The sequence below is a fragment of the Coregonus lavaretus genome (assembly GCF_964263955.1).
Source record: "Coregonus lavaretus genome assembly, chromosome: 20".
Classification (NCBI taxonomy): domain Eukaryota; kingdom Metazoa; phylum Chordata; class Actinopteri; order Salmoniformes; family Salmonidae; genus Coregonus; species Coregonus lavaretus.
In genome coordinates, this window is record NC_140007.1 from 42,099,439 (window position 1) to 42,125,084 (window position 25,646).

Consider the following 25,646-nt stretch of genomic DNA (forward strand, 5'->3'; position numbering starts at 1 on the left):
TAAATTAATTGGACAGGCACACACCTGTCTATATAAGGTCCCACAGTTGACAGTGCATGTCCGAGCAAAAACCATGCCATTAGGTCGATGGAATTGTCCGTAGAGCTCCAAGACAGGATTGTGTCGAGGCACAGATCTGGGGAAGGGTACCAAAACATTTCTGCAGCATTGAAGGTCCCCAAGAACACAGTGGCCTCCATCTTTCTTAAATGGAAGATGTTTGGAACCACCAAGAATCTTTCTAGACCTCTCCGCCCGGCCAAACTGAGCAATCGGGGGAGAAGGGCCTTGGTCAGGGAGGTGACCAAGAACCCGATGGTCACTCTGACAGAGCTCAAGAGTTCCTCTGTGGAGATGGGAGAACCTTCCAGAAGGACAACCATCTCTGCAGCACTCCACCAATCAGGTCATTATGGTGGCCAGAAGGAAGCCACTCCTCATTAAAAGGCACATGACAGCCCACTTGGAGGCACCTAATGACTCTCAGACCATGAGAACCAAGATTCTCTGGTCTGATGAAACCACGATTGAACTCTTTGGCCTGAAATCCAAGTGTCACGTCTGGAGGAAACCTGGCACCATCCCTACGGTGAAGCGTGGTGGTGGCAGAATCATGCTGTGGGGATGTTTTTCAGCGGCAGGGACTGGGAGACTAGTCAGGATCAAAGGAAAGATAAACGGAGCAAAGTACAGAGCGATCCTTGATGAAAACCTGCTCCAGAGCGCTCAGGACCTCAGACTGGGGTGAAGGTTCACCTTCCAACAGAACAACAACCCCAAGCACACAGTCAAGACAACGTAGAAGTGGCTACGGGACAAGTCTATGAATGTCCTTGAGTGGCCCAGCCAGAGCCCGGACTTGAACCTGATCGAACATCTCTGGAGAGACCTGAAAATAGCTGTGCAGCGACGCTCCCCATCCAACCTGACAGAGCTTGAGAGGATCTGCAGAGAAGAATAGGAGAAACACCCCAAATACAGGTGTGCCAAGCTTGTAGCGTCATACCCAAGAAGACTCGAGGCTGTAGTTGGTGCCAAAGGTGCTTGAACAAAGTACTGAGTAAAGGGTCTGAATACTTATGTAAATGTAAAAAATTCTAAAAATCTGTTTTTGCTTTGTCATTATGGGGTATTGTGTGTAGATTGTGTGTGTGTGTGGGGGGGGGGACAATTTAATCAATTTTAGAATAAGGATGTAACCTAACAAAATGTGGAAAAAGTCAAGCGGTCTGAATGCTTTCCGAAGGCGCTGTATATATTTATTTTTGGTCTGGGGCTACCTAGCGGCCTGTGGCCCTAAGCAACCGCTTATGTCTTTTATGCCTGGAGCTGGTCCAAACTTCATCGAGGTGATGTCAATGTTATTGTTCATGACATAATCTCTTTCCTCACATTGTCAGGGTTCATTATGTGTGCCTAAAACCTTCCTGTGTTGCAGCCTATGTTTTGTCTGTCTTTTCATGTTGCTAGTGTCGAAGGCGGTAATGACAGAAAGTATTCTAGGAAGAGTTTGAGGTTGTCCGTATCAATCCCATCTAAGGTAAAAACAAACCCAGGTCAGTTAACAAAGTCCTGTATCTTAGATTTCCAACCTAGATTCCTCTGTTTCCCCTTAGTCTCTCCTCATCAGTGCTCCTCAGTAAGGATGAGGAGAGCTGACATTTTCGTGATACAGGCATCTGTAAAACCTCAGGAGACTAGTTTGCCTGCCAAGAGAGAGAGTGGTGTCATTAAAATGGAGCTTTAGCATTGTGATTTACTGCCACCCCTGCACTCTTTACTGCTACCACTGCACACACTTGAATAGTTTCAGATGGAGCGTGATCCACAGCAAACATCCCCCTTATCTCTGTAAAATCATATTAAACTAATTTACCAGCCCTTTTCTCAGCTCTGTTGTTTGCAAAGCAAGGGGTTTGAGAGAACAGATCTTTACTCAATCATGCAGTTCGTCTGCATACCTTTTGCAATGGTGACAGACCTGCCTTTTGTGGAGCTCACACGTTGATGCACAGCCACTGCAGTTATGGCTTTACCGACCTCCCCCTGCAGGTTTAAACACATTTTCTGACCTATTCAATGTCTTTCTACAGGTCACTCTGACATCTGCGATTGCATATTTTCTCAAGACAGCAGAAACACAACTTGAAAAAAGTCATATAAGAAAACATTTTGTTTGTTTGACTTGATTGCTCACAATGAAATAGTATAATTAAGAATTTAGTTCTCTTTCAAACCTACAATAGCATTTAACTAAGTCCAGCTGTAATACTCTGAGCAAGGTTTGGACTACATACAATTATTAGAGAATTTGGTCAAAGCACATAGTCCAAGCATGATCAGTGTGGTTCTTTCTAAAGAGACAGTGTGTGGTCAAGTAAATCTTATGATTATGTACGTAATGAGCTTGAGCCAGCATTCCTTCTGCTTCCTGTGCCGAAAAATTTAATAAATGATCCTGCCAATAACCACAGAATAATCTTGGGTGTACCTGGTCACGCTGTTCCCAAGGGAGATCATCTTGGCTTTTTAAGCTTTTTAGTGTGATTCATTCGTGTTGGTTATTACATGCCAATTACACATTTCGAGTGAAACACAGCTTGTTTTACAAATAGTTGATTCTACAGGCTCCCGGTAAACAGATTGGTAAGTACTATGGTTTAATATTATAATACCATCTGAAAACTGATGAAGTGAGACCTATAACAAGTGTGCTGGTGGTGTTGCACTTTGAAGCCACAATCAGCAGATGACAACATGAGGCCGTCTCCGAGTGAATAGGGGAACACACGTCACCCATGGAATGTAATAAATATCATAATGTAATATCATTGGTCAAGAGCGTCATAACTACACAGAAAACGCATCTCTCAGGAGAGCTTTAGATCATATATTGGTGGAGCTCGCAGTGAAATGAGACATCGGTTCAACTGACAGATCTATGGAACTTTGCACTCATCACTTGATGAGATGTCCTTGAACAAGTCCAATTTGTTATTATTAATCAATTGAGAAATGTTCTATTTATATGAGTGTTATGAGATGCTGTTGAAAGGGTACTTACAGCACAGTAGTCATTTGGCAGGTGCTGACTGTTGCTTTCGGTGAACCAAGAGAACCAAAGGCAAAAGGACAAGAACTCACTTAGTGACAAGAATCTACATTTAAAAAATAATTTTCCCAACAATCAAACAAATCTGAAACACTGAATAATTATCTAACATTCCACCTGTTCTGTAAAAATGGTACCCATATGTCTTGTGGATATACACTGTACTGCTGGTATTGTACAAAAACATATCTGTCATCAATTAACACCCCTGCACACACACACACACACACACATCAACCATACTGAAATGATTTCCAGTAAGACATGTCAGCACCAGTAAAACTCTAAATAGGCTCTGTAAAGGAACGGGAAACCCACTAGTTGAGCCGAGTCCAACCAACCAGACTGGCATCCATGTGCTGTAACAATGACCCTGTGATGGTGATGGAAGAGAGAGATGGAAGAGAGAGCATAAGCTTGGCTCACTGGGTTTTCCACTCTGTCATACACCAGCAGCTCCAAGCTTAGCAACATACAATGGCGCAGTCTTATAAGTCCACTAAAAACTATCTGACCAAAAATGAGTCGGACAACACAAAGTTGTATTGTGTCCAATGTAAATTGTAACAGTGTTTGTTCAATTAATTTGACTTGATCTATGATCTAATAAGCAGCACTCACAAAGACAAAAAAAATACTCTATATACACACACACACACACACACACACACAATCAGGCCAGGCCCCAGACCGGAATAACTAATTTCCTGCCTTGTCATTGAGCAGAAACTCTGACGTTCACTGGTGCTTTTGACCGTCATGAGGGTTAGCCTAATGCAAAAACGAATGGAAAATATGTGTACAGTATATCAAATGGAGGTCTACAATATGTCGAAAAAAATAAGGAAGGGAAGTGTTGCTAAGGTACACAATAGTAGATGTTGGTAGACAGAAGGTGTTGCTAAGGTACACAATAGTAGATTTTGGTAGACAGAAGGTGTTGCTAAGGTACACAATAGTAGGTTTTGGTAGACAGAAGGTGTTGCTAAGGTACAATAGTAGGTTTTGGTAGACAGAAGGTGTTGCTAAGGTACAATAGTAGGTTTTGGTAGACTGAAGGTGTTACTAAGGTGCAATAGTAGGTTTTGGTAGACAGAAGGTGTTGCTAAGGTACAATAGTAGGTTTTGGTAGACAGAAGGTGTTGCTAAGGTACAATAGTAGGTTTTGGTAGACAGAAGGTGTTGCTAAGGTACAATAGTAGGTTTTGGTAGACAGAAGGTGTTGCTAAGGTGCAATAGTAGGTTTTGGTAGACAGAAGGTGTTGCTAAGGTACAATAGTAGGTTTTGGTAGACTGAAGGTGTTACTAAGGTGCAATAGTAGGTTTTGGTAGACAGAAGGTGTTGCTAAGGTACAATAGTAGGTTTTGGTAGACAGAAGGTGTTACTAAGGTACACAATAGTAGGTTTTGGTAGACATAAGGTGCTCTTTGGTAAAAGTGGTAAATTGGTCATCAGAAACAAAGGAGGACCAAGGCACTCTTCATATAATTAATTAAAATGCCTTTATTTGTATGGCATTGTCACGCCTACTCCTGCTCCCTCCCGATACTTTGCCATTGGACAAACAGATAACAATCATGGGCAAACATGTACAATAAAATGGTTTCGCAAGTGAACGGTCAAAATGTCCTCCACTATAACAGCAGTATCTTTTCACTTGACAGATAGAAATGATATCATGACATATTTGTCCAGCACAACCTAATAATGTCAAACTAGCAAGTTAAGTCAAACCAAATAAGATAGAAGTGGAAGAACAAGGTTTTCATTACAAAGTCGTATCACAGTGACATTGTACTTCCAAGTCTAAGTCTACAGGCTACTGTGTGGAATGCATGTGGGAGCCAGTTGTCAAAACACTGATTTAAGTGTTTTGGAGTTACTAAGTATTTCAGACCTTGGTTTCGGTGACCAAGGAAATGAGTGAGAGAGTTAAGACCTCCCCTTGGCCCTAACCTCTGACTTGTGTGATACTCTACATCCGCAGCCAGCCAGCCACACACACACACACACACACACACACACACACACACACACACACACACACACACACAATAAACTCATCCAACATACTGGCTTTGTCCTTCAGAAGTTATAAGGCATGGAGAAGCTGTTGCCACAGTAGCTCCAAAGTTTAGGGCAAACAGACAATGCAAAAAGGGGAAGTCTTGAGCAGACAGTCATACTGTAGCCAACACATGTGCATAGTTATTATAATATATGCTTGAACCAAGTAATATTTCCACTTACCTTTTGCTTGTGGATGGATATTCTCCACTCAGAATGGAACAAACACCTTTTCTACCACAGGGATTTTAGGTCCCCACAAGGATAGAAGAACCAACACACACACACACACACGCACACAATAAACCCCCTCCACTCAGAATGAAACAAACACCTTTACACCTTTATCTACCAAATATATGGCATCATATTAGCGTCATCATGCAATGGGATTAACACAGTGAACATAGGCATACAAATGTACAAAATGTTCAATTGGGCAACAGATTCCCTTCTCATTAATAACTTTTGAGAACCTCTCATTCCGTCAACTAGGCCTAAACCGCCCTCCAGTGGTGATAGAGTGAACTACACCATTGCGATGAAGGAAACACGATTCGAAGCATGAATGCGGATACTTGTGTATCCACGTCTCCATCCGGGATCCTGGCAGTCGTTCTCCAACATGGCGACGTCAGGTGAGGATTATGGTAGCTAAAATCTGGTGTGTAGCCAGCGTGGAGATATGCATTCTGTAGCATCGACTAAACAATTTAGAAAGGGATGGATTCACCGTTTGAAATGCATACTTTTTCCGGGTGTGTAGGCATTACATGCTTTGTGTCAGGAGGGGCTGTATCATGGCGGACGCTGCAGGGAGGGAGTGGGCATGGAACCATGTAAACAACGCACTTTACAGGGTATTTTTCTCCGAAGACCAGCTGGTCATTGTGCACAGGAATGATCACGCGCCTTCATATATAGTTTATTTGGGACTGCGACAGTCGCATACTATGTTGACACAGTGAGTTGTATCTGCCGGGTTTTAGAGGTAGTTATCTATATAGACACTTCACATCTATGTAAACAAAGACTTGACAGTGTTTGGGGCATGCGCAGTAGACCAGGGTGGGGTATTTTATGTTTTTGGGGTGCGTCAACATCTGATGGAGGAGGGGCTGTTGAGATGGTGATGGCCTCATTTCATGCTCTTCTGCAAGTCTGTAAGAACATCCACATTCCACACGGTTCTGTGACCCATATGGCGGGCTTGGAATGACCCTTAAATCTGGCCTCTGTTAGTCTCTTTGCAGGCTTATTATTTCCCGTCACTGACTCACTGCTAAGGGACCATCAATCCAGTGCAACATACCCAAACACTTTTGGTGATTCACCCCCTTGGCCCAAAAGCAAGCCAAGCCGAGTTGTACTGGGATGGCCTGGTTACCCTTCCACCATTGTTGCAGGAATCATATTGGAAAGGACAGTGTAAAAATAAAATATCGAAGCCAGCACAGTAAGGCCAAAGACAGTATGAAGATATGCTAAATCTGCTTCTCCAATAGAAATCCCCGATCACACTTGTAGGCGTAAAAAGAAAAACGTCATGGCGATGTTGGCTAGCTAAATTCATCCGTGGAAACGCGTAATTGGGTCTAGCGCCGAACTGCGCATGTGCAGGCCGTCAACTCAAAGGCACTCCTTCAAAATAAAGTTGTTTTTGACAAAAATTAAAACGTGTCAGTTCGTCACTTTCACGAGGTTGGATTAATAACATGTTCAACTATTTAAGACATTGGCTCGAATCTAGGTTGTGCCTTTAGATTTAGAGGAAAATTCTTTCTTGGTGATTAATTTTCACTTCTCAAACCCCAAACCCCTGTTTGGTCTGTTTCACAAGCGTTCCCGGAAGTCTCGTGATGTTGGCCTCTGGGTTTAAAAAGTCTGTGGTAAGGCTTTGGCAGTTTAACCAGGAGGTATGTGTGTGTGTGTGGGTGTGTGTGTGTCACTGTGTGTGTGTTTGTGTGTCTGTGTGTGTGTGTGTGTGTGTCACACACCAAATGATGCATTAGGCCTAGGTTGCATCAGTTCTGTTTTCAGGCTCTGAAACAGGCACTCTGGTAGCAGCAAAAACATTTTCCCGTCACAGTGAGTCTTGTCAGAGACTTGCCAAAGAGCTGTTTGACCATGATAAAATGTCATCCTCTCCTCCTCACAGCAGCTAAGAAGAAGGGGAATAAGAAGTTGAAGACCCTATCCCTGACTAACTTCCTGGCAGAGGATAAGGGGGGTAATGCAAGTGACCCCCCCACCAAGCCCACTAGCAGCTGGGCCGACGAGATGGATGACCTGGAAACAGAGGGTGAGATTCTTCACCATAGTTATTTTTCTCCTGCCTAGGCCTATACGTTGAGTCTTCTCAACCAGGATAAATGTTTTAAAGATTTGGCTGCTGTAACTCATGTAGGCCCAATCCTGTTCTGTAACATTCACCTCTGGTGTCAGTGCACCTGTGTTTTGGTATTCATAGTCAACGTGTCTAGAACAGATCTGACACATCTTATCGTAAGGATTCATACATACCCAGGTAGCATGATCTTAAAGGCGAAATCTGCAGTACAAACAATGACAAAAATTGAGACCCCCGCCACTGTTTATGGTAACTAGCTGAGGGATGGGGCTGGATAAATGTAACCACTCTCAAATTCATAGACAGAGCTATGGATGCAAGGACTCATCATCCATGTGATCAAAATTATACTTTCAACCATGTTTTGAGGCTATACAGTGTTTGTTTACAAACAATTGGAGTAAAAGTGGAAACTGTAACTAGGCCACTCAGGAACATTCAATGTTGACTTGGTAAGCAACTCCAGTGTATATCTGGCCTTCTGTTTAAGGTTATTGTCCTGCTGTAAGGTGAATTTGTCTCCCAGTGTCTGTTGGAAAGTAGACTGAACCAGGTTTTCCTCTAGGATTTTGCCTGTGCCAAGCTCTATTCCTTTTCTTTTTATCCCCCCCAAAATAACTCCCTAGTCTTTGCCGATGACAAGCATACCCATAACATGATGCAGCCACCATAACATGATGCAGCCACCACCATGCTTGAAAAATGAAGAGTGGTACTCAGTTATGTGTTGTGTTGGATTTGCCGAAACATAACGCTTTGTATTCAGAAAATAAAGTTAATTTCTTTGCCACATTTTTTGCAGTTTTACTTTATTGCAAACATGATGCATGTTTTGGAATATTTGTATTCTGTACAGGCTTTGTTCTTTTCACTCTGTCATTTAGGTTAGTATTGTGGAGTAACTACAATGTTGTTGATCCCTCCTCAGTTTTCTCCTATGACAGCCATTAAACTCTGTAACTGTTTAAAAGTCACCATTGGCCTCATGGTGAAATCCCTGAGCAGTTTCCTTCCTCTCCGGCAACTGATTTATGAAGGACGCCTGTATGTTTGTAGTGACTGGGTGTATTGATACACCATCCAAAGTGTAATTAATAACTTAACCATGCTCAAAGGGATATTCAATGTCTGCATGTTTTTTTTTTTTTACCCATCTACAAATAGGTGCCCTTCTTTGCGAGGCATTGGAAAACCTCCCTGGTCTTTGTGGTTGAATCTGTGTTTGAAATTCACTGCTCGACTGAGGGACCTGACAGATAATTGTATGTGTGGGGTACAGAGATGAGGTAGTCATTCAAAAATCATGTTAAACACTATTATTACACACAGAGGGAGTCCATGCAACTTATTATGTATCTTGTTAAGCACATTTTTACTTCTGAACTTATTTAGACTTGTCATAACAAAGGGGTTGAATACTTATTGACTCAACATATTTCAGCTTTTAATTTGTAATTAATTTGTAAACATTTCTAAAAACATAATTCCACTTTGACATTAAGGGGTATTGTGTGTAGGCCAGTGACCCAAAATCTGAATTTAATACATTTTTAATTCAGGCACAACAAAAAGTCAAGGGGTGTGAATACTTTCTGAAGGCACTGTATATTATTAATTTGAAAGTAAAAAAAAATAATGTTCAAATCGTAGATTGACCCTTTAACCGCCAATCCCTCTAATTTCTCTCCCCTCTCATCCCTCCAGTATCCACCTCCTGGCATACAGAGGAGGATATGTACCGGGCCCCAGCCATCGACCGCTCCATCCTGCCCACAGCGCCCCGTTCAGCCCGGGAGCCAAACGTTGACCGCTCTCGTATTCCCCGCGGTCCCCCTTACACCGCCTTCCTGGGCAACTTGCCCTACGACGTGACTGAGGACTCCATCAAGGACTTCTTCAGAGGTGTGGGGGTAAGTGCACTTCAACTCTAGTGCATTTTTGGCCCTACACAAAACATAACAGTTAGGCCTAAATCTGTTGTTGTTACACAGTTAATTCCTCTGCAGCTCAGTTGGTAGAGCATTGCGCTCGCAACTCCAGAGTAGTGGGTTCGATTCCCAGGGCGTAAAATGTATGCACGCATGACTGTAAGAGCTTTGGATAAAAGCATCTGCTAAATGGCATACATTATTATATTATAAAGCCCTCAAACTCAAATCTGGACCATGAGCCAGTTCCACTGCTTTTTTTCCATTGTTCCCCTCTAATCAGGGACTGACTTAGACCTGGGACACCAGGTGGGTGCAATTAATTATCAGGCAGAACAGAAAACCAGCAGTAGTCCGGACCTCGTAGGGTAAGAATTAAATACCCCTGTTATAAAGTATTTGCCAAGTTGCTGCTAGTATTTGTTCATCCAACCCAGACATACTGTATCTTTGTTTGACCCTGTCTCTTTGTCTGTCTGTCTGTGTGTGTGTGTGTGTGTAGATCAGTGCAGTGCGTCTTCCTAGAGAGCCCAGTAACCCAGAGAGGCTGAAGGGTTTTGGCTATGCTGAGTTTGATGATGTGGAATCCCTCCTGAGTGCCTTGAGTCTTAACGAAGAGGTTAGTCCATTTTACAACGAGAGCTACAAGGAAAATACTCAATAAAAACACCATTCAATAGGTTTAGCCGCTGGATGGTGAAAACACCATTCAATAGGTTTAGCCGCTGGATGGTGAAAACACTAGTTAATAGGTTTAGCCACTAGATTGGCACGTCATCCATTCGTTAAAAAAAAAAAATGTTTCCTCTTCCTCCATGCAGAACTTGGGAAACAGAAGGATCCTTGTGGACATTGCAGATCAGTCTAATGACAAAGGTGTGAATCTTATGTTTGTGTAGCTGCAGTACAAAAGCTGAAGAATACACGCACATCCAGGAACTTTTTTGCAGGTGCTGGAGTTATAGGTGAACTCACAAAAAATTTAAAGGAAAACGCTGCACAATGCTGTTCAGCTGTTTTCAATTTGACTTTTGCTTTCAAAAGTAGCTCAAACAAAACATGTAAAAATGAACTAAAGCCATTGAATTCTACCGTGCAAATCAATAGAGGCTCCTCAGAGGAAGAAGGAGTGGACCATCCTCGTCAGTGAATTTAATAACAATTGTAAAACATTAAAAAATGTATCCTTTTAAAATAAAACTATGCTAAATATATCCACGTCACCAAATAATTGATTAATACACACTGTTTTGCAAGGAAGGTCTACAGTAGCCTCAACAGCACTCTGTAGGGTATCACCATGGTGTAGCCGGAGGACAGCTAGCTTCCGTCCTCCTCTGGGTACATTGACTTCAATACAAAACCTAGGAGGCTCATGGTTCTAACCCCCTTCAATAGACTTACACAGTAATTATGACTTCCTCCAACCTATCAGAGCTCTTGCAGCATGAACTGACATGTTGTCCACACAATCAAAGGATCAGAGGATAAATCTAGTACTGAAAGCATAAGCTACAGATAGCTAGCATTGCAGTGCATAAAATGTGGTGAGTAGTTGACTCAGAGAGAGAAAGACAATAGTTGAACAGTTTGAACAAATTAATTTCTTCCAAAATGAAGGAGAAGAGAGAGAGATTGCATCATTTTTTTTCACTTTCAGTTTCACTTAGCTACTTACTTAGCTAGCAAATGCAGCTTGCTAGTTTAGCCTACTCAAACACCCTTCTCAAACCGAGGGATGCTATGTTAGCTAGCTGGCTATGACTATCCAACACAACCCTGGAACTCTTCCAAGTCAAGGTAAGCTTTTGGTTTTACTAATTTATTGCCACCGGGGCCCGCCTGTGTAAGTGCTAAACTGCTTACTGACTGTACACTGTAACGTTACTGCATAATTGTAGCGGGTTTACTAACACGTTAGTTCTATTAGCTATGTTGACTAAGACGTTACTTTAGCTAATATGGGGACAACGATGTAGGCTGTGTGTAAGCGGTTATGATATGGGTTGGCTTGGAAAGGTTTTTTCGCCTGGTGTTTTGTGCATTGAAGTTCACAAGCGAAAGGAAAAGGTGAGAGGAGGAGAGCGCATAGATGCTGGCTGCTATGAAAGTCAGCTGTGTTTACGCGTGATCCAGGGTGTATTCATGCCGCCGATTCTGTTGAAAAAAGTTTCTTAAACGGAACGAAACAGGGATAAACATACCTGAATTTGTCTAATAGAAACTCTTGTTTGCAACTGTTGGACTAATGATTACACCCTAGATCAGCTAGATGCAGGCAAGAGTGTGCAAGGCGGTATTAAACGTGTCACTGTCTGTCCATGTGTCACTGTTTGTCAACTCACATTTTTATCTCACCTGTGTGCACCTACGTTGTAAACTTTCATTCATAGGCTAGGTTGTAGCAACCTCATGATGGGTATAGGTAAAATTCATGTAGTAGCCTAAACCTATCGATGTTACATTGAACTGGGTGAATGGAATATGGATGACAGTCATCCAATATGCTGTAATAGAAATAAGGCCATGCTCATTAAGAAAAAGAAAGTCATCCCTCATCTTAAACGGCACCGACCGCCACTGGTGCAAATATACCTTGCGTTATAGGGAAATAATGCACGCTCTAGAATGTCCTTCAAGCCAATCAGAAAGAAGTATGGTATTATGCCATAGTATACATCAAATTATAAACCGGGTGGTTTGAGCCCTGAATGCTGATTGGCTGAAAGCCATGGTATATCAGACCGTATACCATGGGTATGACAAAAAGTTACTTTTTACTGTTCTAATTAGGTTGGTAACCAGTTTATAATAGCAGTAAGGCACCTCAGGTGTTTGTGGTATATGGCCAATATGCCACCGCTAAGGGCTGTATCCAGGCACTCCGCGTTGCGTCTTGCCTAAGAACAGCCCTTAGCCGTGGTATATTGGCAATAGATAAATATTTACAGTAAAAATAAAAAATAAAAGATTTATCCTCTGATCCTTTGATTGTTATATACAGTGGGGAAAAAAAGTATTTAGTCAGCCACCAATTGTGCAAGTTCTCCCACTTAAAAAGATGAGAGAGGCCTGTAATTTTCATCATAGGTACACGTCAACTATGACAGACAAAATGAGAAAAAAAAATCCAGAAAATCACATTGTAGGATTTTTAATGAATTTATTAGCAAATTATGGTGGAAAATAAGTATTTGGTCAATAACAGAAGTTTCTCAATACTTTGTTATATACCCTTTGTTGGCAATGACACAGGTCAAACGTTTTCTGTAAGTCTTCACAAGGTTTTCACACACTGTTGCTGGTATTTTGGCCCATTCCTCCATGCAGATCTCCTCTAGAGCAGTGATGTTTTGGGGCTGTCGCTGGGCAACATGGACTTTCAACTCCCTCCAAAGATGTTCTATGGGGTTGAGATCTGGAGACTGGCTAGGCCACTCCAGGACCTTGAAATGCTTCTTACGAAGCCACTCCTTCGTTGCCCGGGCGGTGTGTTTGGCATCATTCTCATGCTCAAAGACCCAGCCACGTTTCGTCTTCAATGCCCTTGCTGATGGAAGAAGGTTTTCACTCAAAATCTCACGATACATGGCCCCATTCATTCTTTCCTTTACACGGATCAGTTGTCCTGGTCCCTTTGCAGAAAAACAGCCCCAAAGCATGATGTTTCCACCCCCATGCTTCACAGTAGGTATGGTGTTCTTTGGATGCAACTCAGCATTCTTTGTCCTCCAAACACGACGAGTTGAGTTTTTACCAAAGAGTTCTATTTTGGTTTCATCTGACCATATGACATTCTCCCAATCCTCTTCTGGATCATCCAAATGCACTCTAGCAAACTTCAGACGGGCCTGGACATGTACTGGCTTAAGCAGGGGGACACGTCTGGCACTGCAGGATTTGAGTCCCTGGCGGCGTAGTGTGTTACTGATGGTAGGCTTTGTTACTTTGGTCCCAGCTCTCTGCAGGTCATTCACTAGGTCCCCCCGTGTGGTTCTGTGATTTTTGCTCACCGTTCTTGTGATCATTTTGACCCCACGGGGTGAGATCTTGCGTGGAGCCCCAGATCGAGGGAGATTATCAGTGGTCTTGTATGTCTTCCATTTCCTAATAATTGCTCCCACAGTTGATATCTTCAAACCAAGCTGCTTACCTATTGCAGATTTAGTCTTCCCAGCCTGGTGCAGGTCTACAATTTTGTTTCTGGTGTCCTTTGACAGCTCTTTGGTCTTGGCCATAGTGGAGTTTGGAGTGTGACTGTTTGAGGTTGTGGACAGGTGTCTTTTATACTGATAACAAGTTCAAACAGGTGCCATTAATACAGGTAACGAGTGGAGGACAGAGGAGCCTCTTCAATAAGAATTTACAGGTCTGTGAGAGCCAGAAATCTTGCTTGTTTGTAGGTGACCAAATACTTATTTTCCACCATAATTTGCAAATAAATTCATTAAAAATCCTACAATGTGATTTTCTGGAAAAAAAAGTATCCATTTGTCTGTCATAGTTGACGTGTACCTATGATGAAAATTACAGGCCTCTCTCATCTTTTTAAGTGGGAGAACTTGCACAATTGGTGGCTGACTAAATACTTTTTTTCCCCACTGTATATATACACAGTGCCTTGCAAAAGTATTCATCCCCCTTGGCGTTTTTTCCTATTTTGTTGCATTACAACCTGTCATTTAAATAGATTTTTATTTGGATTTCATGTAATGAACATACACAAAATAGTCCAAATTGGTGAAGTGAAATGAAAAAAAATAACTTGTTTCAAAAAATTCTAAGAAATAAATAACGGAAAAGTTGTGCGTGCATATGTATTCACCCCCTTTGCTATGAAGCCCCTAAATAAGATCTGGTGCAACCAATTACCTTCAGAAGTCACATAATTAATTAAATAAAGTCCACCTGTGTGCAATCTAAGTGTCACATGATCTGTCACATGATCTCAGTGACAGATCTGAAAGGCCCCAGAGTCTGCAACACCACTAAGCAAGGGGCACCACCAAGCAAGCGGCACCATGAAGACCAAGGAGCTCTCCAAACAGGTCAGGGACAAAGTTGTGGAGAAGTACAGATCAGGGTTGGGTTATAAAAAAATATCTGACACTTTGAACATCCCACGGAGCACCATTAAGTACATTATTAAAAAATGTAAAGAATATGGCACCACAACAAACCTGCCAAGAGAGGGCCGCCCACCAAAACTCACGGACCAGGCAAGGAGGGAATTAATCAGAGAGGCAACAAAGAGACAAAAGATAACCCTGAAGGAGCTGCAAAGCTCCACAGCGGAGATTGGAGTATCTGTCCATAGGACCACTTTAAGCCATACACTCCACAGAGCTGGGCTTTATGGAAGAGTGGCCAGAAAAAAAGCCCTTACTTAAAGAACAAAATAAGCAAACACGTTTGGTGTTCGCCAAAAGGCATGTGGGAGACTCCCCAAACATATGGAAGAAGGTACTCTGGTCAGATGAGACTAAAATTGAGCTTTTTGGCCATCAAGGAAAACGCTATGTCTGGCACAAACCCAACACCTCTCATCACCCCGAGAACACCATCCCCACAGTGAAGCATGGTGGTGGCGGCATCATGCTGTGGGGATGTTTTTCATCGGCAGGGACTAGGAAACTGGTCAGAATTGAAGGAATGATGGATGGCGCTAAATACAGGGAAATTCTTGAGGGAAACCTGTTTCAGTCTTCCAGAGATTTGAGACTGGGACGGAGGTTCACCTTCCAGCAGGACAATGACCCTAAACATATTGCTAAAGCAACACTTGAGTGGTTTAAGGGGAAACATTTCAATGTCTTGGAATGGCCTAGTCAAAGCCCAGACTTCAATCCAATTGAGAATCTGTGGTATGACTTAAAGATTGCTGTACACCAGCGGAACCCATCCAACTTGAAGGAGCTGGAGGAGTTTTGCCTTGAAGAATGGGCACAAATCCCAGTGGCTAGATGTGCCAAGCATATAGGACATACCCCAAGAGACTTGCAGCTGTAATTGCTGCAAAAGGTGGCTCTACAAAGTATTGACTTTGGGGGGGTGAATAGTTATGCACGCGCAAGTTTTCTGTTTCTTTGTCTTATTTCTTGTTTGTTTCACACACACAAAAAAAATTACATCTTCAAAGTGGTAGGCATGTTGTGTAAATCAAATTATACAAACCCCCCCAAAATCCATTTTAATTCCAGGTTGTAAGGCAACTAAATAGAAAAATGCCAAGGGGGGTGAATACTTTCGCAAGCCACTGTACATGCATACATACATGTGGATCCAGAAATATTCCCTTTGAAGAAGTTTCCTCTCAATGTCCCCTCCCTTGCATCACATCTTTACTGTTTCTATTCCAATATGTCTCAGAGAACTAATAGGATGTCCAGCTTGTGCAAAATGAACAGCAATGTCTCACCTGTCCGTATATTGCTGTGGTGCTCACTAATCCGGGTCTTAAGGCTTCTGCGGGTTTTCCCTATGTAAGACAGTGCATGGGACATTTCAACATGTAAACAACATTGGTGGACATGCAGGTAAATCATGCCTTTGATCTGAAATGTTTTTCCTGTGCATGGGTGGGTGAATGATTGAGTCACATTTATATGTGAAACTGCATCGAGTACATTGGCCACATTTGTAATTCCCCTCCGGGACCTTCCCTTTTATCTGGTGTGTAATCAGATTTGACCACAATGTCTGTCACGTTTGGGGGTCTTTTAAAAACCATCCGTGGGGGATGTTTAAAGATGGGTTTCAGTTGTGGGTCGGTGTCTACAATGTACAAGTGCTTCCTGATAATGTCCTTAAATGGCTTCCTCAATGGTGAGTATTGGCATGTTTTACCCAATTGTCTTTATACCCCCTTTCCTTAAACCTCTGTGTGAGGTCCGTGGTCTGTTTCTGGTAAGAAGCATCCGAGCTACATATCCTTTTAATGAAGCTGAATTTGATTACCTACGGACAGGAACACCCTCCTTAGATGTGACAGCTTCCATCCATGTCCACTCATTAAAAGACTCCCTGTAAATCATTTCAGCCGCATTAGAAGGGTAATGTATGTAACTCGGATGCTTCTTACCAGAAACAGACCACGGACCTCACACAGAGGTTTAAGGAAAGGGGGTATAAAGACAATTGGGTAAAACATGCCAATGATCGTTTTGAAAGGCTAACACAGTTGGAAAGCCTTCAACCAAAGAAAAAGCAGAACGCATCCTTCGCCCAATACTCACCCTTGGGGAAGCCATTTTAAGGATATTTTAACGAAACACTGGTACATTGTTGACACTGACCCTCAACTGAAACCCATCTTTAAACATCCCCCACGGATTGTTTTTAAAAGACCCCCCAAACATGAGAGATCTGAGAGATCATGTCAAATCTGATTACCCCCCCCCCAGAGAAAAGGGAAACCTTCTTGGACGAGGTCCCGGAGGGGATTTACAAATGTGGCCAATGTCCTAAATGTAGTTTCAGGTATAAATGTGACTCATTCAACCACCCCCACACAGGACAGACATTTAAGATAAAAGGCCTTATTACCTGCATGTCCACCAATGTTGTTTACATGTTGAAATATCCCTGTGGTCTGTCCTCCATAGGGGAAACCTGCAGAAGCTCTAAGACCCGGATCAGTGAGCACCACAGCAATATACGGACAGGTGAGACAAAAAATCCTGGGAGCATGAACAGCAGCCGCATTTTCCTTTAGATGTTATATGTGTAGCTACAGTACCACGTAATGTCATTCTAAATACACTTGCGCAGTTCAGATTAACTTGATTCTGAAGAGTTTGTCTCCACGTTATTTCTGACTCGTCTATGTGTCTCTCTCAGGGAGGGATAATCACTCCATGGGGGGTCGGGACCGTGACCGGGGGGGAGACTTTGGCCCAGACAGGACAGACTCTGACTGGAGGGCACCGCGGCCCAGTGGAGGACAGAGTGACGACGGGCCTCCTCAGAGAGATGACGCCTTTGGAGACCGTAAGTACAGTACAGTGGTGGAAATATTACCCAATTTGTCATACTTGAGTAAAAGTAAAGATACCTTAATAGAAAATGACTCAAGTGAAAGTCACCCAGTAAAATACTACTTGAGTAAAAGTCTGGGGCGGCAGGTAGCTTAGTGGTTAAGAACATTGTGCCAGTAACCGAAAGGTTGCTGGTTCTAATCCCCAAGCCGACTAGGTGAAAAATCTGTCGATGTGCCCTTGAGCAAGGCACTTAACCCTAATTGCTCCTGTAAGTCGCTCTGGATAAGAGCGTCTGCTAAATGACTAAAATATAAATCTAAAAGTATTTGGTTTTAAATGTACTTAAGATGATGAGGGGTGTTCTCTTGATAAGTGTGTGAATTGGACCATTTTCCTGTCCTGCTAAGCATTCAAAATGTACTTTTGGGTGTCAGGGAAAATGTATGGAGTAAAAAGTGTATTATTTTCTTTAGGAATGTAGTGGAGTAAAAGTCGTCATCAATATAAATAGTAAAGTACAGATACCGAAAAAAATACGTAAGTAGTATTTTTACTTAAGTACTTCACACCACTGGTACAGTACAGGTCTGAAACGGGTCTTCTATGGGTGACGAGAGACCCCTAACCCCTCTGTCTGCTGTTTGCTCCAGGGTCACGGGACCGCTACGAGTCAGACCGGTCCAGAGGAGATAACCGCTACGAGTCAGACCGGTCCAGAGGAGATAACCGCTACGAGTCAGACCGGTCCAGAGGAGATAACCGCTACGAGTCAGACCGGTCCAGAGGAGATAACCGCTACGAGTCAGACCGGTCCAGAGGAGATAACCGCTACGGAGGGGGCCAGGACAGGTACAGGGATCGATATGACGACAGGGATCGCAGAGATGACAGAGGAGGTCAGTTGGAATACCTGGTCTTAGGCTACTACACCTGTACACATTCTGCATTTTAGTGAGAAGTCTTAGTGAAGTTCCCCAGTCACTATGTTTGGCTACAATCATTCTACTTAAAAAGAAAGATAAGGATCCATTGTCATGCAGATATTTCCGCCCCGTATCGCTCTTGATTGTGTATTACAAAACCATTGCTAAGGTATTGGCTTTTCGCGTAGAAATAGTAATAAAAAAGTTGATTTCCTCAGATCAAACAGGGTTTATAAGGAACAGAATGTCTACAGACAATCGGCGCCATTTTTTCAATATAACAGAGCTCTGCGCTGACATTTTTTTAGGAGCAAAATTATAAATGTTTGAGGAAATAAAGTTAGAATCCTTAATTTTTCTAGGCGCACCTAAATTAAAATTCCAGGTCGCACAACAAAATATTTAGGCACATATGCGAGTAAAATGGTCACACTGTAGAGCCCTGTATAATCCATCATACCAAGAACTTGATTGCTCCAAAAGTGGCAGTATCAATAGATGCTAAAAAAGCATTCGATGGGGTGGCATGGGCATATTTGGTGTCTGTCTTAAAACAGTATGGTTTTGGTCCGGTATTTATTTCCTGGATTGAGCTATTGTACAAAGCATGTATATGAACAAATGGGCAGATCTCTGAATCGTTTAAGTTATCAAGAGGGACCAGACAGGGATGTCCTTTGTTTAGTTCTTTATTTTCTTTAGAGATTGGTAGAGATCAACATGTGATATCATTGTATGCAGATTACATTTTACTTTATTTATCTGAACTAGTCATTTATTTGACTACTGTTGGACACATACTGTATTAGGAGTCAAATTGAAATGACTTCTCAAGCTTAGAAAGGACATTTAAGTGGAAATGGACAAAGACACATGAAATACCTGGGTGTACTGATGCCATGCAATCTGGAGGAACCATATAAAATCAGTTACTCTCGTTTAATAGATAGGATTGAATCCGATGTTGAATATCTCTATGTTAGGTAGGGTTAACATAATCAAAACGAACATATTACCAAGGTTGGTGTATTTATTCCAGGCCCTGACCATTTCAATTCCATCCAACCTTTTTTATAAAATACATGGCCTACTCTCCAACTATATTTGGAATGGAAAAACCTTGAGTCAAATCGACTGCTTTCCCCTTCCCCTATAAAGCTGGAAGTCTGGGACTACCTCATATGAAGATGTATTACTGGGCTGCACAACTGTGTTCACTTAAACAATGGACAGTAGACTATCCTTGTGCATGGAGGAGTACCGAAGCCATAAATGTAATGCTTAATGATCTAAAATATATTCACTACTTCAGATCCAAGGTGTTGAAGAAAAAAACGGACAATCCAATGATTCTCAATTCCGTTTGTGTTTGGGAAAACGTACATAAATTCATGATGTGGATAGAGCCAATATCACCAGGCTATTTGGAATAACCCAACCTTACCTCCAGTGTTAAATGACAACACCTTTAAGTCCTGGTTCCAAAGTGGCATTATGAATTTTGAGCATGTGTACTATGACGGATCTCTACTGTCATTCAATCAATTACAAGAAAGATTTGGATTATCCAAGGCCGATTTTGTTTTAAGTTCTTACAACTCAGAAATCTTATTCAGACTGGATGAACCAAAGGCATCTAGCATATAAAAAAATACTAAAATAAGCAAATTGCCAAGTTATATCAAGGGTTGATTAAAACTCTACCCGAGTTCAGAACCTAGAAGGAAAAAATGGGAAACAGATCTAAAGGAAGAAATTGAGGAGAACCATTTGTAACAGATAAGTGAAAATGTTAATACGTGCTCCTACAACCTAAGACATAAACTACTGCAATTTAAGACAATTCATAGGACTTACTACATTCCTGCCAGAATGCACCCAGAAATGTTTACATCTCTGTGGGCCCAAAGGAACCCTATTACATGTGGTGGTCCATGTACACTACCAGTCAAAAGTTTGGACACACCTACTCATTCCAGGGTTTTTCTTTATTTTTACTATTTTCTACATTGTAGAATAATAGTGAAGACGTCAAAACAATGAAATAACACATATGGAATCATGTACTAACCAAAAAAGTGTTAAACAAATCAAATATATTTTATGTTTGAGATTCTTCAAAATATCCACCCTTTGCCTTGATGACAGCGTTGCACACGCTTGGCATTCTCTCAACCAGCTTCATGAGGTAGTCACCTGGAATGCATTTCAATTAACAGGTGTGCCTTCTTTAAAGGGAATTTGTGGAATTTATTTCCTTCTTAATGCCAATCAGTTGTGTTGTGACAAGGTAGGGGGTTATACAGAAAATAGCCCTATTTGGTGAAAGACCAGGTCCATATTATGGCAAGAACAGCTCAAATAAGCAAAGAGAAACGACAGTCCATCATTACTTTAAGACATGAAGGTCAGTCAATCTGGAACATTTCAAGAACTTTGAAAGCAAAAACCATCAAGCACTATGATGAAACTGGCACTCATGAGGACCGCCACAGGAATGGAAGACCCAGAGTTACCTCTGCTGCAGAGGATAAGTTCATTAGAGTTACCAGCCTCAGAAATTGCAGCCCAAATAAATGCTTCACAGAGTTAAAGTAACAGACACATCTCAACATCAACTGTTCAGAGGAGACTGTGTGAATCAGGCCTTCATGGTTAAATTGCTGCAAAGAAACCACTACTAAAGGACACCAATAAGAAGAAGAGACTTGCTTGGGCCAAGAAACTCAAGCAATGGACATTAGACCAGTGGAAATTTGTCCTTTGGTCTGGAGTCCAAATTTGAGATTTTTGGTTCTAACCGCCGTGTCTTTGTGAGACGCGGTGTGGGTGAACGTATGATCTTCGCATGTGTATTTCCCACCATAAAGCATGGAGGAGGAGGTATTATGGTGTGGGGATGCTTTGCTGGTGACACTGTCTGTGATTGATTTAGAATTCAAGTCGCGCTTAGCCAGCATGGCTACCACAGCATTCTGCAGCAATACGCCATCCCATCTGGTTTGGGCTTAGTGGGACTATCATTTGTTTTTCAACAGGACAATGACCCAACACACCTCCAGGCTGTGTAAGTGCTATTTCAACCAAGGAGGAGAGTGATGGAGTGCTGCATCAGATGACCTGGCCTCCACAATCCCCCGACCTCAACCCAATTGAGATGGTTTGGGATGAGTTGGACCGCAGAGTGAAGGAAAAGCAGCCAACAAGTGCTCAGCATATGTGGGAACTCCTTCAAGACTGTTGGAAAAGCATTCCAGGTGAAGCTGGTTGAGAGAATGCCAAGAGTGTCATCAAAGCTGTCATCAAGGCAAAGGGTGGCTATTTCAAGAATCTCAATTATAAAATAGATTTTGATTTGTTTAACACTTTTTTGGCTACTACATGATTCCATATGTGTTATTTCATAGTTTTGATGTCTTCACTATTATTCTACAATATAGAAAATAGTAAAAATAAAGACAGATCCTTGAATGAGTAGGTGTGTCCAAACTGGTACTGTATGTGTTATCATTTCATTGTGTCTAGGAATTTATTTCCATCTATTTCCACGATTATGACTGTTGGGAAATGTAAATATTGGTGATCAATATCAGAGAAAGTTTTATCATCTAGGTGTAATTGCTGCAAAACAATGTATAGCCATCAATTGAAAAGCCTCATGCTCACCATCAATACCAAACTGCAGGATTGATCTAGTAACATCCCTTTTTAGATTTGGTATATTATAATGTTAAACAAAACTTGAAAATATTTGACCAACTTTGGAAAATATATGTTGATCACATGAAATAATGTTTTGTATAGTGGGTGTTGTGTTTTTGTGTTATGTTGTTTGTGAAGTCCTGTAGAAAAACAATTTAAAAAACAAATTGCCTTAGTGTGACTAATATTGTATTTTTGCCGCTTCCCTCAGGTAGTTTTGACTGTCGCAGCGGTGGTGGTGGTGGTGGTGGTCGCAGGGCATTTTGCACTGGTTACAGGCGTGACGAGGGAGGACCGGATAGCTACCGCCAGGATAGCTACAGACGGGATGACTACCGGGGTAGTGGGGATCGCTATGGTGACCGTGGTGGTGACCGATACGAGAGACGGGAGGAAAGCCGTGGTGATAGAGGTGAGAAAGTTTCAAACTTAATGTCCACTGGGCCAGTCACACCTGCACAGTACCAGGGTGTACCTTAAAACCTCTCTCCTTTTTCTCTCCTCTATGGTCATACCCAGGTGCTGTCGAGAGGCCCAAGTTGATCCTGAAACCCCGTAGCGTACCTAAAGAGGTGGAGCAGAGCAGCGCCCCGTCTGCCCCCTCGGGCAGGGCTGCCTCCATCTTCGGCGGGGCCAAGCCAGTGGACACAGCTGCCAAGGAGAGAGAAGTGGAGGAGAGGCTGAAGAGGGAACAGGAAAAACTGCAGCGACAGCTAGAGGACAGAATCCCAGACCGCAAGCCCAGAGAGAGGTATGTTACGAAAGTGAAGAACAGCATAGGCTAACATGAGGAAATGGAGTATGTCTGTAGAATAAACTTCATATATAGTATGTTATCTTTGACTCATTGATCCTGGCCATCCCTCAGGCACCCCAGCTGGCGCAGTGAGGACCAACCTGCAGGACGCTCTCGGACTGGCAGTGAGTCTTCCCAACCAGGCAGCTATTGCCAGTCTGGCAGAGGTAAGCAGTTTAGTGGCTATGATGGGTAATTGAGTCAGCCATGATATCAGTACTGTAGTCAGTTAGACACCTTCAGAGGGTAATGTTGTGGTTTAAGCAGGCTCCTTTCCCAGGGTTGGCATAAAAGCAGAACACTTATTTCCTGTTGGACATTTGTAGACATAGGACAACAAAGTGTACAAAAAAAAGTATTCTTCTTCCTGTCCCATTCCCAGCCTCCAAGCGCAGGGAGAGCGAGCGCTCGGTGGACAGTGGTCGTGAAGAGGAGCCATCCTCCCCTGTGACCCAGCCCTCCCCTCCCAGACAGGACGTCTCGCCCCTTAAGGTGGTGCTCGCCCCACCCCCCAAGGAGAACGCCTGGGCCAAGAGGACCACGCCCAACCACCGTCTCCCCCAGCAGTGACACACTCCTACAGCTCACCAGGTTAGAGGTCATCCCATAGATGAACCCCACCCTACAATCCACAGGCCCCTAACACCTAGACAAGGGAGGCCCAACCCTGTTTGTTTGTTATTCTAGCAATCCACCTAACTGATGGTTGTTTTATTGCACAGTGTAGAAACTGCTTTAGTCGACCATGTTTCAGAAGTTTGCATATTCCATTGACATCTGACCACCAGCTTAGCTGATGGTGAAGTGCCTCAGGCAGATAAAGAAGGTAAACATTGATCGCTGACTAACTGCTATATTCAGGTTTTAGGGATTTTCAAACGTTTCAATTGAAAAACTGATCTACTTTTTCCCCAATTCTGTTCAGAGGTCGATCGCAGCGAATAGGCACAGTATGCAGCCTTGATATAATGGAAGCAGACCAACATGACAATATGGAGGAGAATGCAGAGGGAGGGTGAATGAAAGAAGATGGAAGATGCTCTGCACAACAACCTGGCTGGAGCAGCTCTACAGCTCCCTTCCTGCTAACCTGCTGAAGAGAAACCCACCCCACTGCCGGCTGGCTGCACCTTCAGGACTGGACCTAAACATTGACAAATACTAGTCTGGGTACCAGTCTTTTTAGCTAACATTCCACTTCTTGCCACTCCTGACAATTTGTCAAATCTTTGGCAAGGAGTGGAATGTAATATAGTTAAATAGAGACGGCAACCAGGCTAGAGAAATGCTGGACAGGTTTTTAATTAAACAGAGGTGTGAGGTTGAATTTAAGTCATTATAAAAAAAAAAAAATGTATAAGGTGGGGTTGAGAAAAGATGTATCGCTACGTGGGTCTTCACCACCCACCAGTCTAGATGCTGGACTATATAGGCTGTCTGAGCTCTCTAAGCCTGGTTATGCTAATGCTGGAGCGCCTATCTCAGAGAGGGACTGACCGGAGTTTTAAATGAAATAAAACAGACAGAAAAGTCCCCTGTTTTAGGGGGCTTTTGCTGACATACATTAACAACATTTTTTTACTATGAGGGATGAGATGTTTGTGTTGCTAACCCCACTGTCACTGTTTCTGTTTCTCTATGTAACATGCATGGCTGTAGAACCAGACTCATGTGGTTCTTTAATGTCGAGATGCTTTTAATCGACTCAATATGTGTAGGTCACAGAGTGTGACTGTGGGGGGGGGGGGTGTCCTTAGGAGTATACTGTAGACTGAGGAGGGGGTCTCTGAGGAGTATACTCTAGTCTGAGGGAGGGAGGGAGGGAGGGAGGGGGGGGGGGGGTGTCCTTAGGAGTATACTGTAGACTGGGGGGGGGGGGTCCTTAGGAGTATACTGTAGACTGAGGAGGGGGTTTCTGAGGAGTATACTCTATATTGAGGGAGGGAGGGAGGGAGGGAGGGAGGGGGGGGGGGTGTCCTTAGGAGTATACTGTAGACTGAGGAGGGGGGCCTGGCATTTGTCGTCACCAAACTGTTCTTGGATGGTTGGAAGAAGTTGCTCTCTGAGGATGTGTTGGTACCATTCTTTATTCATGGCTGTGTTCTTAGGCAAAATTGTGAGTGAGCCCACTCCCTTGGCTGAGAAGCAACCCCACACATGAATGGTCTCAGGATGCTTTACTGTTGGCATGACACAGGACTGATGGTAACGCTCACCTTGTCTTCTCCGGACATGGTGTTTTCCGGATGCCCCAAACAATCGGAAAGGGGATTCATCAGAGAAAATTACGTTACCCCAGTCCTCAGCAGTCCAATCCCTGTACCTTTTGCAGAATATCAGTCTGTCCCTGATGTTTTTCCTGAAGAGAATTGGCTTCTTTGCTGCCCTTCTTGACACCAGGCCATCCTCCAAAAGTCTTTGCCTCACTGTGCGTGCAGATGCACTCACACCTGCCTGCTGCCATTCCTGAGCAAGCTCTGCACTGGTGGTGCCCCGATCCCTGACGCCTTCTTCACAACAATTGAACCTCTCTCCTTGAAGTTCTTGATGATCCGATAAATGGTTGGTTTAGGTGCAATCTTACTAGCAGCAATATCCTTGCCTGTGAAGCCCTTTTTGTGCAAAGTAATGATGACGGCACGTGTTTCCTTGCAGGTAACCATGGTTAACAGAGGAAGAACAATGATCTCAAGCACCACCCCCCTTTTAAAGTTTCCAGTCTGTTATTCTGATGAAAGAAATAAAAGATGAAATAAATCATTCTCTCTACTATTATTCTGACATTTCA

At 42.9% G+C, this 25,646-nt stretch overlaps 1 protein-coding gene across 3 annotated transcripts; it reads left to right on the forward strand.

Moving 5' to 3' along the window:
* Positions 1-5,784: 5,784 nt before the first annotated feature.
* On the forward strand, positions 5,785-24,596 carry LOC311147988 (eukaryotic translation initiation factor 4B-like). Of its 3 annotated transcripts, XR_014614845.1 has the most exons (13): positions 5,785-5,818; positions 7,339-7,482; positions 9,235-9,440; positions 9,961-10,077; positions 10,280-10,334; positions 17,298-17,447; positions 18,088-18,333; positions 22,274-22,474; positions 22,582-22,813; positions 22,931-23,025; positions 23,241-23,449; positions 23,647-23,684; positions 23,784-24,596. XR_014614845.1 is itself a non-coding variant. In XM_084184857.1 (12 exons), the coding sequence occupies exons 1-11, from the start codon at positions 5,806-5,808 to the stop codon at positions 23,426-23,428; spliced, it is 1,647 nt and encodes a 548-aa protein (XP_084040983.1). In that variant the 5' UTR covers positions 5,785-5,805; the 3' UTR covers positions 23,429-23,449; positions 23,784-24,596. The 3 variants fall into 3 exon arrangements, 2 of the variants coding, with proteins under 2 accessions (XP_084040983.1, XP_084040984.1); XM_084184857.1 differs by lacking the exon at positions 23,647-23,684; XM_084184858.1 differs by lacking the exons at positions 5,785-5,818; positions 7,339-7,482; positions 23,647-23,684 and adding an exon at positions 8,733-8,816.
* The last annotated feature ends 1,050 nt before the right edge of the window (positions 24,597-25,646 follow it).

What these genes read in the sequence shown, in the direction of transcription:
- LOC311147988 (XM_084184857.1), top strand. An exon ending in GGATGACCTGGAAACAGAGG is followed by an intron (nt 7,483 to 9,234) that starts GTGAGATTCTTC and finishes TCATCCCTCCAG; the next exon opens with TATCCACCTCCTGGCATACA. An exon ending in AGATCAGTCTAATGACAAAG is followed by an intron (nt 10,335 to 17,297) that starts GTGTGAATCTTA and finishes TGTCTCTCTCAG; the next exon opens with GGAGGGATAATCACTCCATG.